General features: G+C 36.0%; 1 protein-coding gene across 1 annotated transcript in view; it reads left to right on the forward strand.

Moving 5' to 3' along the window:
* The window catches only part of LOC140158762 (glutamate receptor 3-like), a 40,001-nt gene continuing 20,371 nt past the window's right edge, over nucleotides 1-19,630 (forward strand). Inside the window, exon 1 of the mRNA XM_072181973.1 lies at nucleotides 1-269. Within this exon, the coding sequence (XP_072038074.1) occupies nucleotides 194-269 (76 nt within the window). The 5' untranslated portion in view covers nucleotides 1-193. The remainder of the gene's footprint in view (nucleotides 270-19,630) is intronic.

Here is a 19,630-nt window from a genome sequence, read left to right on the forward strand (position 1 = left end):
ATTAACCAACGCCACGGACTCATGGTGGCTTCAACCATCGTATGTACAATTTGAATGAGGAGACCCTTGCACTGAAATTTCTGTGAAAAAAATAAGAACAAACGGTCTCCTTTTGAGTGACCATTTTTGTGACAAAATCACGGTATCTAACTCTTAATTTTAGCGTTGTGCTCAAAATCTCACTCAGGCCAAGATGGCCAATCTGCAGATCTGTGTACTTTTCATCATTTGTTTTCAAGGATTGAGTCAAGCAACTGATGTTACGATAGGTAAGTTGCCATGGTATTTTGATTGTAATATAATTATTCGTTATAAAATGTACTGTAGTGTAGTGAATGTGAAGAAGCTTGTAGAAATAGTAAAATTTATAAGTGCACAGTTTACACGTAAACGAGTCATTCCGACCATGCATGCATGCATGCCCATCAACGAAAACTTCAAGTAGCCTACATGAGTATGGAACTGTTAACTGAACATTCATGACACGAGTTTTTAAAACAGTCATTCGTATCATGACTTGTATTGTTTTAACATGCATGTTGTCGATGATAATTAATGACAAAAAAAAACCACAAAAAGTTTTTTCAGACACAGGCCTAGATGATTCGGATATAAATCCCGCATCAAGATCTACATACAATTTTCTATCCTCAGCCGGGTCCTCAGCCGAGGCCAAGGTTTGTTGTACTTCTACTACTCATGTAAAGGTCCATTTCCCTTCACCATGACCTTACGACACTGTCGCGATGTCGTTGATGATAGGTGATCGTGAAGTGAACATGTCTTCCAGCAGGGTTCCTGCTGAGTCCCACCTCGCTACTCCATGGTCTATTTCAGCAGCCATAAATTAGTAGACTTCAAATTTTGATTGAATTTAGGCTTTGATATGATTTCAGAGGGCCTAAGTAAGACCATGAAGGGCTTGAAGGCATCACACATATTCTATGCAGGCATCCCTTCAAGTCAACAATCTATCAATCTATGATCGTGAAGACTACTGAAGACAACAATGAACCAAGACTTCCATCCACACAGGGGGATACTTGTGGTGCATTGCAGACCTACCAACATGACTTGTAGTAGGGCCTATCATGTAGAAAGGCATGCAGAACATGCATTGACCATGTTGATTTCAATATTCCTGGCAAATATAATTTTTGTTCTGACTGATACTAGAACTTAAAGTACCATACAGTTGAGTTGACCTAATAATTAAATGTACGATTTCTGTCAAATTTGAATTTTGTTAATTATTCTTTACCCAAAATGCTATAGACATAAGGTGAAACCCCACTGCACTGGATATATGGCCGTAACACGAAGTTTTAATATGGAGGACGTGACTCCGGGTCATATAGGTCCTAGACCCGGTTTTTTTTTTTTTAGTAAAGCCAACTGAAACTTACTTTTAAAAGTTGGTGGTTCCCATCATCAGGCTAATGAAATGAAATGATTAGTTTCCCGTCACATTTGTTTCAGTGAAATGTGAGGTCATGATTTCATTATTCATTATTTTGGAAAATTGTATTATTGTCAAAACTTTCATTTACATGGCTATTAGTTACGTATATTGTTGATAAAAGACCATCTCAAAACGGGTATTAATGCTTAGATCATCATTACAGACATTTAATACAACAAATTGAGAAAAAATTTAAATTTGTTTTTATTAAAATGAAAAGAAATTTCTCTTGAAATCTCGCCAGACACTGCATGCGTGTTGGACAAATCAAATTTCATTATGTCGCCCTCTTTTCAAAACAGCAGCTTAGTTTAATTTGAATCCTACTTTCGGCAGCGGAAAAACCTGACGTCACACATCATAATCGTAATGCGCATGCCTGCTTCACTCATCAGTCAACACGATGTTTCGCGGGGTTCTTTAAAACTTTGTTTACATCCGGTTTGTATACCGACATGACCGAGTAGCTCAGACCTGGAGTAGCTCTTGTCATCACAATGAAGGAGGAAATTCGAATGATTGCAATGATGGCCCTATTCAGGATTTTTCTACTGTTGGCTATGCCGCTATGGTGAGTTTTAGCACAGTATTCTAGCCAGAATACTTTGGTTTTAGGCCATTTTGGTCCACTGTCAGGGACTGCCGCATGCCGCGGTGTACGGCCATACGGCAGTGTATGACTATGAGTGTACTGCATAGTAAATGTCAATGTGTGTAAGCTTACTTATTTTTTTAAGTTATTATTAAAAACAACATGAACAAAATATTCATTTATACTAACATGATCGTGTTCTGGGTCTAAACTGTTTGCAAATTGGACTGAAGAAGCACATGGTCCTACTTCACTGCTTTTTATCCCTATATTAGGCCCTTCGCACTTGATTAGGCCAAATAAAAAATAAAACATGTTTCACGTCCCCTCCCGCTTCCTTTTTTGAGGTTTCTTCAATTTTATTTTTATTTTTTGAAATTTGGTTATAACTTTTCAAAAAATATGTCTAGGAAGTAGAGATGCTTTCTATAGCCTTGCTAATATACAAGAAACACTTTTATAAGGTTTTGTGATAGTTAGAGGGGGCCTATCTCTCAGAACAACAAATAAAAAGAGGCCTCCTCCTTTTTCCAGGCATTATTGTATACGCTAAAATAGCTCTAATTATGGGTATTTACACCAATTTTGCGATAAAAATAGAAAATAAAAAGCCCCTCCTCCTCCTTTTTTTTCAAAACACGGACGTGAAACATGTTTTATTTTTTACTAGGCCTTATTAGTTTCCTGTTTAAGATTTTGAAAAAGGGACGAGGTGACTTTTAATTATTAATTATTAATTATCTTTTATTTTCTTTATTTGGTTTGAACTATTACAAGCAACTATCGACTCGCTTTTGACTGGGGCGGGCATTTAATTATTTCACAACAATATTTGATTTTATAAATAAGTGAAGGTGGAGTTGTACTCTTTGTTCATTTATCATTATTGTTGATATTATTAAAGTCAGAAAATGGCAAGTACAAGTAGTTGAAAGTTATTTTAAAGGAGAAAATTGGAAATAAAAATAAAATAATTAATTATTTTGAGATTTTCAATTTTGGACGCGGGCGGTAAACAGGAAACTAATAATCAAGTGCGAAGGGCCTTAATGCTGCAACAGCTGCGAGAATCACTCTATTGAGGTGGACCATCCTTAACTTGTCTTGAGTGTTTGGACAACTGGAACAGTTTTGACAGGTCTTTTGTCTACATCTCTGTTTGTAAACAGATGACAATCCTCACTGAATAGGAAAGTAACAGCGTTAGTGCACTCCTCTGCGCCCAGTATGGTGTACTTTTCTTTCATGACTTTATAATTTTAAACTGAGGCCTGACGACATTTACATTTACATTGGGTATTATCTGCTGATGTCACGTCCATCCAAATGATTATGATAGGGTACGTTAGATCTTCCTATTTAGGAAGTCCCGGGAGTTCAAACAAAATTTTAAAGGGATAGTGAAAATCCAACTTCCCCCAGTATATTAAAAAATAAAACAAATAATTATGATCATTCAATCTATGCGTATGGCTACATCATACATGGATCAATTCATGGGTTCCTACCTAGTGCCGTATATTACGCTGACTTTCGTGATTCGGTGCGGACAATTTGGACTTGTTTGTTTACAAACAGATAGGTAGACAAAAGTGTCCTGTCAAAACTGTTTCGCTTGTCCAAATACTCAAGTATCAAAAGGATGGTCCACAATAGAGTGATTCACGCAACATGAATACGGGATTAAAAAACTGTGAAGAAGGACCACATGATTCTTTTGTCCAATTTGCCATCAAGATTTCGAATGAAAACAGTTCAGACCCAGAACACGATCATGTCAGAAATTAATATTTTGTTCTGGGTCTGATTATTCGGACTACATGTAGGTTCCTACCATGTCCTACAGTCAGTCTGAGGGCCGATGACACACATTCGATGGGTGGAGCGTATGGCTGGGTTGTCAATTTCTTAAGGAGGGTCTTAACTTTGGACCCCTAAATAAATATGTGTGGAATTATAACACCAGCATTTGCTCAAGAAGTCCAGCCAAAAATTTGTTCACCTATAGCTTTACATTCTAGGCTAGAGACCATTGCATTCAAAATCTAGTCGCATTTGCTGAAGCATGACACCATGTAAAGCAATGGAAGTTCAGAAGTAAACAGCCGATCACGACAGGCGATTGCATCAAAAATGTTGCTAAAATTCCACTTCATCAAAATTTTAGACTGTCCAAAAGTTTGAATGCCTTTATCGAACGCAATTTACAGTTGTTTTTAATGTTAATACGCCAATCAAACAATTTATTTTTGAGTCCTAAGTATGTCAGGACCAGGAGCTAGCTAAAATGAGCTCCTTGTCCCAAAGATGGTTCCTGGTCCTATAGCGTATAAGTGTAAAATATTGGACACACCAGGAGACCAAACTGGGCAACAATGGGGTAAAAAAGCGTGGGTGCCGACTTAATATAAGCCTTGTCTACGGTATTTTTTATATTAAATGATAATCAACATGATCATTTTACATATTGATTTCATATGAGAGACCCTATTTTTCTCAGAATCATATGGAAATTAGAAGTTCCAACTCATGTATTTCAGAAGATATCATCAAAAACCAGGCGGCGAATGGCATGATAGTGTCGGCAAGTTGTGAAACTTCCCGGCCGTAGGCCTATGGTAGGCCTATTTTCCATATACTCAGTTAGTTTTGTGGGGTTCACTTAACCCCAACGGTTTTAGCATGTATTTATATTATTTATTAACATAGGCCTATTTGTTTGTGATATTTCAAGCGCTTTTAAATTTCAAAATAATCCCATGCAATTACACGGTTGACGTAGACTTCTCCGTAGTCCACTTGCCCATTTTGCATATTCTGGCTATTACATTTAAGCATAAAACTCTAAAATTTCTGGCCTAACTAAAATTGGCCATGATGTAATGCATCTTTAAATGGATCTGCCTTGTGATTGGTCGCCCATATCTCACTTAGAGAATAACGATAGAATTTTATTTTGCCTATCCTCTATCGTGTGATAGACGACAGGCAGGTCCAATATTTTGAGTAGTGGATGCCGGCGCAGCCGGTATCCACTACGATAAAAATATTGGACCTGCCTGTCGCTCTATCATAGGTAGAGGATAGGCAAAATAAAAATTCCTATCGCTTATTCTCATTCTTAGTCAGCTAAATATTATTTTAATAACTGTAAACAATTTTTTAAAGCAAAAACTAAGTTACCGTCATAAAAACTCCCTCATTATAAAATGAACGAAACTTGTTTACAACTTCACGTATTCTGTTGCGCGTACTGCTAGCGCGTTCACGATTCCGCACTAGTTCACGCATCCAGCGCGATACATACTACGCACCTCTACACGCATATTACGCATTATCAAGACGCATGATGACGTGGGGTCGCTCACGGCCTGATAGACGGCACCAAATGATGCGATTGTCCAATCAGAAATGTGTCTACTGAACTAGACCACTCCCGCTGACTAAGAATATGGTTTAAATCTTCCGGCCCAGCGCCATTACTTAACTATACACCGTACACAACTATCTGTGGTATTTGCGGCACTTTTGTGTTGACGTGAAAGTTAATCTCTCATCAAACATCTAGCACGTCTTGTACTTTACCATGCTTAGTACTTGTGGTTAATGGGCTGATAAACAAGTATGCTTGACAGTGTGTTTTTAGAGAGCAAAGTCCCGGGGTAAAGTTCTGCTTAAAATTCAAAGTCCAAAGTCAGATTTTTGGGGTTCGCTTTCAATAAACTGGTAGATTCCAAAATCAGAATTGTTCAGTATTAAAGTGAGCCATTATAATTAGGCAAGATAATGTTGCATTCAATTACTTTTATTGTCACTAATCATCTGATATTTTTAAACTCTTTATGACCATTTTACTATTGAATACTTTAATTTTAATAAACATCAGTATTATTATGAGTTCAACAAAATGGGTTCATCATAACTAATAATAACATAAAAATGTGAAAACTTGCACATATAATATGCTTGTGCGACCTATACTGAATATATGCCAGTATTGTTTGGGACACCCATACCCAAATATATAAGCACAGAATCGAAATAGTGCAGAGGAGAGCAGCCAGATTTTGTAACCGAACTTTAGCAAATACAGCAGTGTCACAGATATGTTAACTAAATTGAACTGGGAAACATTTAGAAAAAAGAAGAAAGAATGATAGACTACAATGATGTATAAAATCTCAAATGGACTGGTCGGGGTCAAGAGCGAGGATTATCTGATTCCTTCACAAGTCACCAGAACCAGGGAAGCCATCTTCATAAATACCAAAGGCAGCACACCAGACTCAATATCAACAAGTTTTCATACTTCAATCGAACAATCCCAGACTGGAACAAGCTACCCGGGGAAGTCACAGCAGCAACTACATTAGACATTTTTAAACAAAAACTGAACAATTGTTAAAAGTTCTCAAATTAAGTCCTGCAAGCGCGTCAAGTCAGTTATAATCGAATGAAGTTGGCGAAATGTGGACAATTTGTCTACCCTACTGACTACAACCGAAACTGAAACTGAAGTTATAGCTGTTTTTAATATAATATTGACACTTTTGGTAACAGGCAACAAAATTACACAAACTGCATTTTTCAACCCATACAATTATCTCAGCTCACATCACTTTTCAGAAATGCCAGCCAGGTTAAACAGAAAGATGAGAATCTAATGATTAATTCTAACCCAGGTGGCACCTTTATCTAAAAATAACCCACAAAAATCTTAACTGGAGCAGATGATCAATGTAGCCTCTCTACTATTATAAGGGTTTATCAGGACAAGTGGTTGGTCAGTGTGAAAGGACTTTTTCAAAATCAGTACTGTAGTGAACTCGGTAAGCATATCAGAAAGACTCAAAAATCACAATTTTGCAATTTTACGCCCCCTAAATCTCTTTGCGTAATGTGTATAATCACAATTTTGCAATTTTACGCCCCCCTAAATCTCTTTGCGTAATGTGTATAGTCCTATCCAAAGAGCAGAGATATTACATGTGGGTATATGGCTGCCAGACTTTTAGAGTAACATTCAGTTATTAGTCATTTGATATTACTGATTATGCTAATTATGTTTGTGTATAATACATGTTTGATTTGCAGTTGACCCAGCTTATCAACTTGTGGAGATGTTAATGGATTGATTAAATCTATGAAGAGTCTGTGAAGAGCACTGAAGATACAATTGATCTGTTGTTGCTACTTGGTAAGTACAGTCAAGACAACAAAACTATCATACAGGTACGGGCAGGTTATCGGACACATGAATTTATTTTATTTTGGCCATATTAAAAATAGACAGATGTTTCTATTTTGCATACGGTATATCTTTTATTGCAAATCCACAGAACAAGCTTTCTTGTTGTATTTGGGATTAATAGTTAAAACATTCAATAATTCATATGTTAAATGTAAACATAATGGACCAGAGAGTACAAACTTCAATATGTCATGGCCGCCCTCATCCATGCATTGCATACAACTTATAACAAATAACATATTGATCATCATGTTTTTTAAATATGTTCATGATATTATTGTCTTTTTTCACAGGGGCATGATGATTTGAAAAGGGAACCTCAGGACACCAACTTACAATGTACCTTATGATTACTGTTATGGTTACAGGAAAAACATGGAGCGTTCTGCGTTCATATTCTTGTTGTTTATTCAACCTTCACATTTGTCACATAATTCTGTAAATTAGTGTAATCTTAAGCACCAGCATTCAGCAAAAATCAATTGTGATGAATTGAATCATCTTTGGTAGTATTGACATTTTATCAGACTATCTCCTCTAAAGATGGACACATTTTTGCGGGAATTTTTGACTCTATATTATTTGACTGACACTGTATGTGTTAATTGCATTAAAAACTGTTGTGGAAGAGGTAGCCCAGTAAAATTAAGGTAAGTAAGGGCTTAACCCACCACTAATTGCCACAGAATCCATATAATCACCTAGTACAGGTTTTGTGCTGGAGTCTTACATACTGTGTCTCGATCGTCTACAGTCAAGGGTAACAGCATGTTGGATTTCATAGTAGCCGATTCAAATCGTATACACATGCATAGAAAGGTGTACACTGGCAACGCAAATCGCGTAAACTCACTGATTCGATTCTGCCACTACAAAATCCAACATGGCTTTACTCTCAAACTTGAGATGAGATACAGTTCAGCTGTATGATGATCTAAGATATATGTAATGGATTCTGTTGCATTTAGTGGTGGGTCATTTTAAATTTGACTGGGCTAAAGTGATTACTCTGAAACATGCATGGAATGGAACAGTGGCGTAGCGTGGGTCATCACATGGGGGGGGGGCACCGACCATGATTGGGGGCACCGGGTCTGATTGGGGGGCAAAAGCCGTTTTTCGGCAATTTTCCTATGGGATTTTTTCAAATTTCAGATCGATTGGGGGGGCGTGCCCCTATGATGCTACGCCACTGGAATGGAACTTAAAATAAACAAAAAGTGACCAACTGACAGCTAAGGCAGGCAAGACAAGTTTTAAAGAGTCTGGATTAGGATTAGAGCTTATGTTACAGGTTAAGGTGGCTGGTTTGTAACTTAAAGGAGGATTACGTGATCCTAGCATCCTCTTTTTATGACATTTTTCAGTAGATATCCACGAAAAGACCTTATTCCCATAATTTCAGTAGATTCCGATTTTGCGTTTGCGAGTTATGCATGATTTTGTGCATTACACTGCTCCATTAGGCCACTGTTGTATTTTCGTTCTGGTATACCAGAACGAAATTCAAATTTGACGATAATTTTGCTAAATGAATTAATCTGCAAGAAATATTTGGTTCATAAACATTATGTAGCCAGAGGTATCCAGTGGTATAAAAACCTCAACTTTTTTAAAGAAAAGTGGGGAGATGAGGCTGTGGATCACGAAATGCCCTTTTAAGATACTGTGTTTTTTCCCTTTTTAAATAGTACTATACTGTAATGAGTGGTATATCTGTTATCTTCAGTAGAATGCACTTTGCACTGCATGATCAGCAATGAGTTTGCTATCTTCAGTAGATAGCACTATGCACTGTATAATCAGTAGTATATCTGCTATTTTCAGTAGATAGCACTATCAGTGGATCTGTTAGCTTCAGTAGGTAGCATTATATACCTCATCTAAAGATTCCCGCCATTTGATTGGTTAAAAGCGCGGGCATAGTTTTGACTATGCCCTGAAAAGTAGCTATTCCCCGGACAGAGTTCTGTGTGTGCTTCGTTTCCAGCAACAAATGATATTACGCACTCGTTAATGTTTTGTGCGCTATAATTACGCGGAAATCGTAGATTGTAATTTGTGTTATTAGTAGTGCTCAGTGAATTTGTGCCGTTCACATTGAAACTATTAATTATTTCTCTTCCCAAAATCAATGCTTTTAACCATACAGATGACAAGAATCTGAAGATGTGGTATATAAAACAAATATTGACTGCTTTTTATTCAGGACATGGTTAGAATTATAGGCCTGCGGTGATCTCAAACTACATGCCCCTCGACTACGCTTCAGGCATAGTCATATGGTTTTGAGATCACCTTGGGCCTATAAATTGAACTGTGCCCCTCATAGCAGTCAACATGTGTATACTATGAACTGCATAATCAGTATGTATCTGTTACCTTCAGTAGATAGCACTTTATCAGCGGTGTATTTTATCTCCAGTAGATATAAAGCTCTATACACTGTAATCAGTGGATCTGTTATCTTCAGTAGATAGCACTATTCACTGCATAATCAGTACAGTATCTGTTAGCCTCAGTATGATCAGCAGTGTATCTGTTATCACCAGTAGATAGCATTATACATTGTAATCAGTGGATCTGTTATCTCCAGTAGATAGCTCTATACACTGTAATCAGTGGATCTGTTATCTTCAGTAGATAGCACTATTCACTGCATAATCAGTACAGTATCTGTTAGCCTCAGTATGATCAGCAGTGTATCTGTTATCACCAGTAGATAGCATTATACATTGTAATCAGTGGATCTGTTATCTCCAGTAGATAGCTCTATACACTGTAATCAGTGGATCTGTTATCTTCAGTAGATAGCACTTTTCACTGCATAATCAGTACAGTATCTGTTAGCCTCAGTATGATCAGCGGTGTATCTGTTATCTCCAGTAGATAGCATTATACATTGTAATCAGTGGATCTGTTATCTCCAGTAGATAGCATTATACACTGTAATCAGTGTATCTGTTATCTCCAGTAGATAGCATTATACACTGTAATCAGTGGATCTGTTATCTCCAGTAGATAGCATTATACACTGTAATCAGTGTATCTGTTATCTCCAGTAGATAGCATTATACACTGTAATCAGTGGATCTGTTATCTCCAGTAGATAGCATTATACACTGTAATCAGTGGATCTGTTATCTCCAGTAGATAGCATTATACACTGTAATCAGTGGATCTGTTATCTCCAGTAGATAGCTATATACACTGTAATCAGTGGATCTGTTAACTTCAGTAGATAGCACTCTGCACTGCATAATCAGTGCAGTATCTGTTACCTTCAGTAGATAGCACTTTATCAGTGGTGTATTTTATTTCCAGTAGATATATAGCTCTATACACTGGATCTGTTATCTTCAGTAGATAGCACTTTTCACTGCATAATCAGTACAGTATCTGTTAGCCTCAGTATAATCAGCCTTGTATCTGTTATCTTCAGTAGATAGCTCTATACACTGTAATCAGTGGATCTGTTATCTCCAGTAGATAGCTCTATACACTGTAATCAGTGGATCTGTTATCTCCAGTAGATAGCTCTATACACTGTAATCAGTGGATCTGTTATCTTCAGTAGATAGCTCTATACACTGTAATCAGTGGATCTGTTATCTTCAGTAGATAGCACTCTGCACTGCATAATCAGTGCAGTATCTGTTACCTTCAGTAGATAGCACTTTATCAGCGTGTATTTTATTTCCAGTAGATATATAGCTCTATTTAGAACACCAGTAGATGAAATGTTAAATTCTTTAAATTGGATTAGACTTTCTGATAGATGGTCTAATCACATGATTTTTCTTACCTTTAAATGTATCAAAAATATGTGCCCTGAATATTTATGTAATCAATTTGACTTTGTTCATAATGCTCATGATCACATTACAAGGAGTCATTCTTCAAACACATTGATTGTGCGTAAATATAATTCTAACAGTGGTAAACGTACATTTATTGTAAGAGCTGCAAACTTATGGAACAATTTGCCATCATCATGTCGTGTAAACCTTGAAACTATGTCTTTGCATCAATTCAAGACAAGCATCATTACTACTGCTGAATTATAATCATTTATATTGTATGTATTTTTAGATTTATACCGTTCATGTACTTGAGATACATTTATTTTCTTTCACACTTATTATTGATGTTTTTGTATAAATTACTAAATATCATGTTATTTTGTAAATAATCTGTAAAAATGTTGTAAATATCATTGTATGAGGGCCTGCTTGGAAAGCAGTGCTTGCCACTGAAGTAGTTTAAATCCTCAATAAAGATTTCACAAATCAAAAATATAAACTGTAATAAGTGGATCTGTTATCTTCAGTAGATAGCACTATTCACTGCATAATCAGTATGTATCTGTTACCTTCAGTAGATAGCACTTTATCAGCAGTGTATTTTATCTCCAGTAGATATAAAGCTCTATACACTGTAATCAGTGGATCTGTTATCTTCAGTAGATAGCACTATTCACTGCATAATCAGTATGTATCTGTTACCTTCAGTAGATAGCACTTTATCAGCAGTGTATTTTATCTCCAGTAGATATAAAGCTCTATACACTGTAATCAGTGGATCTGTTATCTTCAGTAGATAGCACTATTCACTGCATAATCAGTACAGTATCTGTTACCTTCAGTAGATAGCACTTTATCAGCGGTGTATTTTATCTCCAGTAGATATAAAGCTCTATACACTGTAATCAGTGGATCTGTTATCTTCAGTAGATAGCACTATTCACTGCATAATCAGTGCAGTATCTGTTACCTTCAGTAGATAGCACTTTATCAGCAGTGTATTTTATCTCCAGTAGATATAAAGCTCTATACACTGTAATCAGTGGATCTGTTATCTTCAGTAGATAGCACTATTCACTGCATAATCAGTGCAGTATCTGTTACCTTCAGTAGATAGCACTTTATCAGCGGTGTATTTTATCTCCAGTAGATATAAAGCTCTATACACTGTAATCAGTGGATCTGTTATCTTCAGTAGATAGCACTATTCACTGCATAATCAGTGCAGTATCTGTTACCTTCAGTAGATAGCACTTTATCAGCAGTGTATTTTATCTCCAGTAGATATAAAGCTCTATACACTGTAATCAGTGGATCTGTTATCTTCAGTAGATAGCACTATTCACTGCATAATCAGTACAGTATCTGTTACCTTCAGTAGATAGCACTTTATCAGCGGTGTATTTTATCTATATCAGTTGAACTATGATAATCCCTATTATCATTTATAAAATTAGTATCAATATCTTGAAAAGTAAAATTAGTATTGATGCTATTTAAGGGGGTACTACACCCTTGCCAAATTTTGTGCCTATTTTTGCATTTTTCTCAAAATTATAGCGTATTGGTGACAAGTAAGATATGTATATTATTGGGGCAAGGACTACAACTACTGCACTGGAAATTTTATTTCAGCACAGGCAACAGTTGTGGAGTTACAGTCAAAAATGAGGGAAACCAATATTTGATCAATAAATCAATAACTACTTGACTTGAGTTGCTGAATTGTCAGTGCAGTAGTTGTAGTCATTGCCCTATAATATTCATATCTTACTTGTCACCAATGCACTATAATTTTTGAGAAAAATGCAAAAATAGGCACAAAATTGGCCAGGGTGTGGTACCCCTTAAAGATGATTGTCTAATCTGACATTTTTATTCAAATCATGGACTGTCAAAATGTGACTTGTTCCTGGTTTTGTCAGATCTGGTCACATATCTGTTATCTTCAGTAACATTGATAGCACTAGACACTGCATGATCAATGGTGTATCAGCTATCTTGAGTAGATAGCACTTTACATTATGCAGTCAGTTGTGTATGTTCTCTTCAGTAGTTAGTACTTTACACTGCATGATCATTGATTAGTGGTATGTTTGCTCTCTTCAGTAGATAGCGCTATACATTGCACAATCAGTCATGTATGTTCTCTTCTGTACATAGTTCTTTACACTGCATGATCATTGATCAGTGATATGTCTGCTATCTTGTGTAGATAGCACCATACATTATTCAATCAGTTGTGTATGTTCTCTTCAGTAGATAGTACTTTACACTGCATGATTAGCTGTATGTCTGCTATCTTCAGTAGATAGCACTATACAGTTATACACTATGCAATCAGTGGTCCATATGTTAATCTGTAATCTTCAATTCAGTAGGCAGCACTTTGCACTGCATGATCATTGATCAGTGGTATATCTGCTATCTTCAGTAGATAGCACTATACACTAGTTGTGTATGTTATCTTCACTCAGTAGATAGTACTTTTTACACTACTTGATCATTGATCAGTGGTATGTCTGCCATCTTCAGTATTGATAAAAACAGGTAAACTCACAAGGCTGTCACCACCTTCCCCTCATCTACCTGGCACACAATGCATGTCACTTTCACTTATCTTTACTTTACATTGCTCAAACTTAATACTACTGAGTTCATCTGGCTAATCGACCACTGTTGTCTTTCTGATTTAATTTTTGCCTTTAGAAAATACAATCAATAAAGGAGATACTCATTACCATGGCAGCGAGGTCACATCTATTATTATGGGGTGGTCGAGTAACATCAACATCAGAAGTACATGCATGCATTGACAGCTAACATGATGCCCTTTTCCCTCCAACATTTCAGAATTATATTTTTGGATTAATGAGACTATTAAGGGTACTACACCCCTCGATAAATTTGTGTCTATATTTGCATTTTTCTCAAAAACTAATAACACAGTGGTAACAAAACTTATGTAAGGAAGCCAATTACTACACTGTAATTTCAGTGACCCAAGACAAGCGATTCGTTATTTATGATAAGAAATAAGGTACCGCTAGGATGTACCTCATTTCCTATCATATATACTGAATCGCTTGTCTTGAGTCACTGAAATTTCAGTTTAGAAATTGGATTCCTTGCCCCAATAATAAACATAACTTTTGTTACCAGTGTGTGGTTTTTTTTGAGAAAAATGCAAAAATAGTCACAAATTTACCACAGGGGTGTAGTACCCCCTTAAATCATATTTCTGTTCTAGTACAGGAAGGTAAAATATAACACAACATGCAATCTGAGATTTGGAACCAATTTTGGCTCTCCAGCGAGAACCTTCAGGAGAACTGGTTCTAGTTCTCGTCAGATTTGAATCCGTTTTGTCACACCTACCTGTAATATTTTTATACATCAAGACCACTAAAATTAGAATAACTGTGTGTCTTGCTGTCAATAGTCGAGTCGTAGATTGTAGGTCCAAGTCAATTATTTGAAGATTGATGTCAATATTGTGTATCCAAAGTCAAAATGTTGTGTATGCAATAAATAAAATGACTCACAAAATTTGCTTATATTTTGAAACTTTGCTTTAGTTTGTTGTAAGTGATTTTTCTTTTAAGGGTGTTATTGGTGTATCAAAATGATTGTTACCCGACAGGTTCCAGTACAATAATATATGCATACAAGATTGCAACACAAAATCACATATTTATGTGTACAATATCAAAATGATGCACTTGGCAGATGCTACATGTGTCTCATTTCACATAAGAACTTCATAACCAATCAATTCTTGGTGCTTTATCCACATACTCAATAATACTTGTAAACTATATTCCTTAACCATGTGACTTGGGGATGATTTGAAGTGACGACCTCCACTTGAGAAGAGTCTGGTATTTGTTCCTAGCTATTATGTGAAATGAGACTCGTGTAGCAGCCGACAAGTGCATCATTTTGATATGGATGTACACATATTAAATTTGTGGATTAATATATAAATTTGTCATTTCAAGAGAATTCTATGTGGCAAATGTCACAACTTATGTGTATCAATCATTTTGATGCAGCCTGTAATATAGCCTTCCATATATTTTTGAAAGCCAGAAATTAATTCTTGCTCTTTAACCTCCCCAGGACACATGAATACTGTAAAAGTGGATATTTTCATAGAACGTTAATACATGTACATGTATTTATGCTTTTCCTGCTTAACACAGATACCACGAAAATGATAAATGCCCAATTAAGAATTATATTCTTTCATGTTTAGGACTGCGAGAAAACTCATAAATTTAAAGGCAGGTAACCTGATTGACCACATCATCCCCCACTTTACCCCATCAAAATGCACATTTTGGTATTACATGTAGGTAAAAGCTGATATTTTTCTCATTAACATGTTCAAATTAAGCGGTATATTTCCAAGGAATCATAAAAAACTGTCAAATTAGTCTCAACTGTGCCACGTTTGAGACTGATTAGACAGTTTTTGATGATATCTTTGAAATACACCAAGTTGAAACTTTAATTTCAATATGGTACTGAGAAAAATAGGGTCTTTCACTTGAAATCAATATATAGTAAAACCTCATTATAACGAAATCTGATACAAGAAAAACCCTGTTATAAAGAAGTATTTTTCCAGAACCAAGATACAAAATTCTGTTATTTATTGTTTTTACAACCCTGATATAACGAAATTTGGATATAAGAACTAATTTCTCTGTCCCTGACAACTTCTTATAATGAGTTTCCACTGTATTACATGATCATGATGATTATCATTAATAAAAACACTGAAGACTACCAGTATCATGCTATATAAATGTCAGTAATTCCATAAGGAATTAGTCACATTCTCACAAAACATTTTCATGTTCTTTTTGCATGAGTTCTTAGAGGGTGACATTTTATGATAATTATGTAAGTTTTAAATAATTTGATTTTCCAAATATATCAGGTCACCTTCCTTTAAAGAACCAGTAGTTGAAAATTGGCCAAGCACACACAATTACACATTTATATGAAAATTCCCACAAAATTTATGTCATCATGGTCATAGATCTGAGGTATGGGAAATTTGGTAAATATCTGCTGTTCAACAAAGACCGATAATTCTCTGGCTATGGGTAGTGATGGCTGGCAAAAGGAGGAAACTGCTTAATATATACCCTTAGGTGACTTTAAAAAACCATGCTGTTCTACAGGCCCTACGACCCAGATTTTCCAGAATTTGGGAAACAAAATATCTGAATTTTTTTTTGTATTTCCCCAAATTGCAAAATATTATACATTTTGTTGATTTATAGGACAGACCGACCCAACTTTTTAAGGTACGTCCGCCCGTAGAACAAGGTATTTTTGTTGCCTTATCTACATGTATGAGGCAAAATAAATTCACACCAAAAACAAGATTCACGTTCAGCAACTTATTTCTCATATTATTTGATAAATAAGGTTAAAAGAAGTGAAGCTCAGACAAACTGGCACTATAATAAAGAGAAAACATCAGAACAGTTCGATTCGAACCAGCGTGCAGTGCACTCATGATTACATATTGAGTTCATCACCACATGCCACAACAGCTAAATGGCGGATCTGCCCCAAAATGAATTGTGGCCAAGTAAATTAATTATGAGAGGCGGTATACCTGCTGTTGCCCCAGCAGGACATCGGTCAATGTGAGACATTTAATATTAAATGCAAGGATCACAGATGATCCTTGCACTTAATATGTTTCACATTGACTGATGTCCTGCTAGGACACAGCAGGTAAGTAACCCTCTCTTTATAATAAATAAAAATAATAAAATAAATACATTTCAGTGCGGTGGGCCAAATCCACAGAAATATTTTAGGAATAAAATGGGGATAGCAAAGAGTAAAGAGTCAATAAAATGGCTAAAAATGGGACAACAAATTGACAAATGGGTCAAAAACTGGGTTTTCCCGACAAAAATTCTGGCTACGCCACTGGATTAGGATTGAGCTATTGGTAAAACAAAATATTTTTATAATTCCAAAAAATTAGTGCTGTTTTTTTCTGGAATTGGCAGTAATTGCAACAGAATCCATTTTAGTTCAAGATATTTCAGTTCATACTCATAAGCACTACAATCATGCAAATTGTGTGAAGGTTGCCATATTTAGTGGAGTAATAGTACTTATAGAGGTGATTAATTTAGGCTATGAAGCTATTTCAACAACACCACCCATTTAACGGAAAAAGGTTATTTAATTTTTACAGGTTCAAAGTTATTCGAACTTGCTCAAAACCAATACCATCGCCATCCTCTGGTCATAAGAATTCAGAAAAAGTATATTTCGACCTATCAATGATGTATGGTTATGGAGTTATGAACAAAAGAGTAATATTGTGACGTCATATGTCTAATTTTGGCTTCCACGGGGAAAAAATTTGGTCTGATTTTGTTGAAAAGTGTCTCAAATTATTCATCTTGTTGCAAGACATGAGAAAAAGAATAGTTTCATGATAACTTTCAATGCAGTGGTGGATATTGCCCTATTTTGATTAAATACCAAAGTATCAAAACATCCTACATAGAGAATTCTTTTCTGATTTCTAATGGCAAAACTAGATGGACGGCAGTTCGCGGATGTTGTGGATTTCGACGTACAGCATCAACCGTGATGCTTCCGCCAACAGGAGCGATGTGACACACAAAGGTTGTACAAAGGGCAGACTGAATTTGACTTCAGATGACTCCTGTATGATCCCAAAACAACCTTCCAATGGCTCTTAGATGACCCAAGAATGACCTTTCCAAAAAGAATTGGCTTTAAATGGTGACATGGTCCACCAAGTTTCATGCCCATAGGACATATTTTACAAATTTGACCTCAGATGACCCCTGAATAACCCTGCATGACCCTGAATGACCCTACATGACCCCAAACAACCTTCAACAAATTTGCCTCTACATGGTGACAATACACACCAAGTTTCATGCCCATAGAACAAATATTAATGAATTTGACCTCAGATGACCTTCAAAAACTTTGTAAATGGTGACAATACTCACCAAGTTTCATGCCCATAGGACAAATTAAGAATTTGACCTCAGATGACCCCTGGATGACCCGAAAATGACCTTTCAAAATAGCATAAAATTTCCTACACCTTACCACTACCAAGAAATAGCCAAATTATGCAAATTAGGACATTATGCAAATTAGTAAGTACTTCATTTGCATATATTGCACCAAAATCTACTGCATAATAATTGTATTCCACAAATTGCATATTATCCAACAAAGTGCATCAAAATATGCTATACCACTTCCGAGAAATAGCCTTCTCAAATTGACCAAAATTTTGACCCAAATCTTAACTATAAAGATTTTTACAAGTTGACCTCAAATGACCTTTAACCTTAGTATATGACCTTGAACACCACCAATCGATGAGGGTTCCCATAGTGCAGCTATGACCCAAGTGTGGTTGCATTAGGATTTAAACTGTTCATGAGACCATAATTAAGTCTCAAAATAATGATATTTTAGTTGACCTCAAATGACCTTTGACCTCAGTATATGACCTTGAGCCTCACCCAAAAAAAAATCCAGTGTTTCTGACCATGACCCACATATCTTGAAAATCTTAAGTCAATTCGCCCATCCATACCCGAGATACAGCATCCAGACAGAAACTCAGAAGCATGGACATTGCAAAAACAGTATGCCTTGCAGGCACTGGAGGCATAACAAAAAGTTTGAGACCGTTTTCAACAAAATTGGACTGATTTTCTTTGTCACCCGCTGTGGAGCCAAAATTTGACCTATGACGTCACAATGTTGCCTATTTGCCCATACCTCGTAGATAGGTCAAACTATACTTCTTTTGAATCTTTATGGGTAGATAAACACATCATTGTTGTTTTAACCAAGTTCGAGCAATTTTGAACTTGACCATCATGTAAAAGTTCAATGACCTTCTACTACAAAATATGGGTATTGTTGAAATGCTCCATGATAGTCTATAATGATAACCTCTTTTAAGATCTGAATCTCTGCCAAATATGACAAATTAACATGATTTGCACCATGGTTACGGCAATCAATTGGATTTTTTCATATGCATCCATCCCGCAAAAGCTAGCTCACACAAAAACATCAACAGTCTATGTAATTCCGAATAGTATACTTAGGTCGTGTTCTCACTACAGTAGCGCATTTGGTCATATGTCGTGAATTGGCATATCAAATAAGGTGGAATAGTTACATTTATATTTTTCTTGTTCATCAGACCATCAATTTAACTTGGAAATTCTTAAGTAAGGGATCATTTTATTGCCAATACTGTCTCCTTTTAAATAACTTTTAAAAAACCCAGTTCATTTGGATGAAAAATAAAAAAGCTAGACCTTTAAGTGTCACCCCACCTAATTAACATACATAGTTGGCCAAGGTCAAAATTTTTTTATCGTGTTGGTCGGAAGGGCGATTTTAGCTCATTTCAGGCTGAAAATGCTGAAATTTGCCCAATAAAGAACGGACCATAGCTCCAATATTCG

The sequence above is a fragment of the Amphiura filiformis genome, chromosome 8, assembly GCF_039555335.1.
Source record: "Amphiura filiformis chromosome 8, Afil_fr2py, whole genome shotgun sequence".
NCBI lineage: Eukaryota > Metazoa > Echinodermata > Ophiuroidea > Amphilepidida > Amphiuridae > Amphiura > Amphiura filiformis.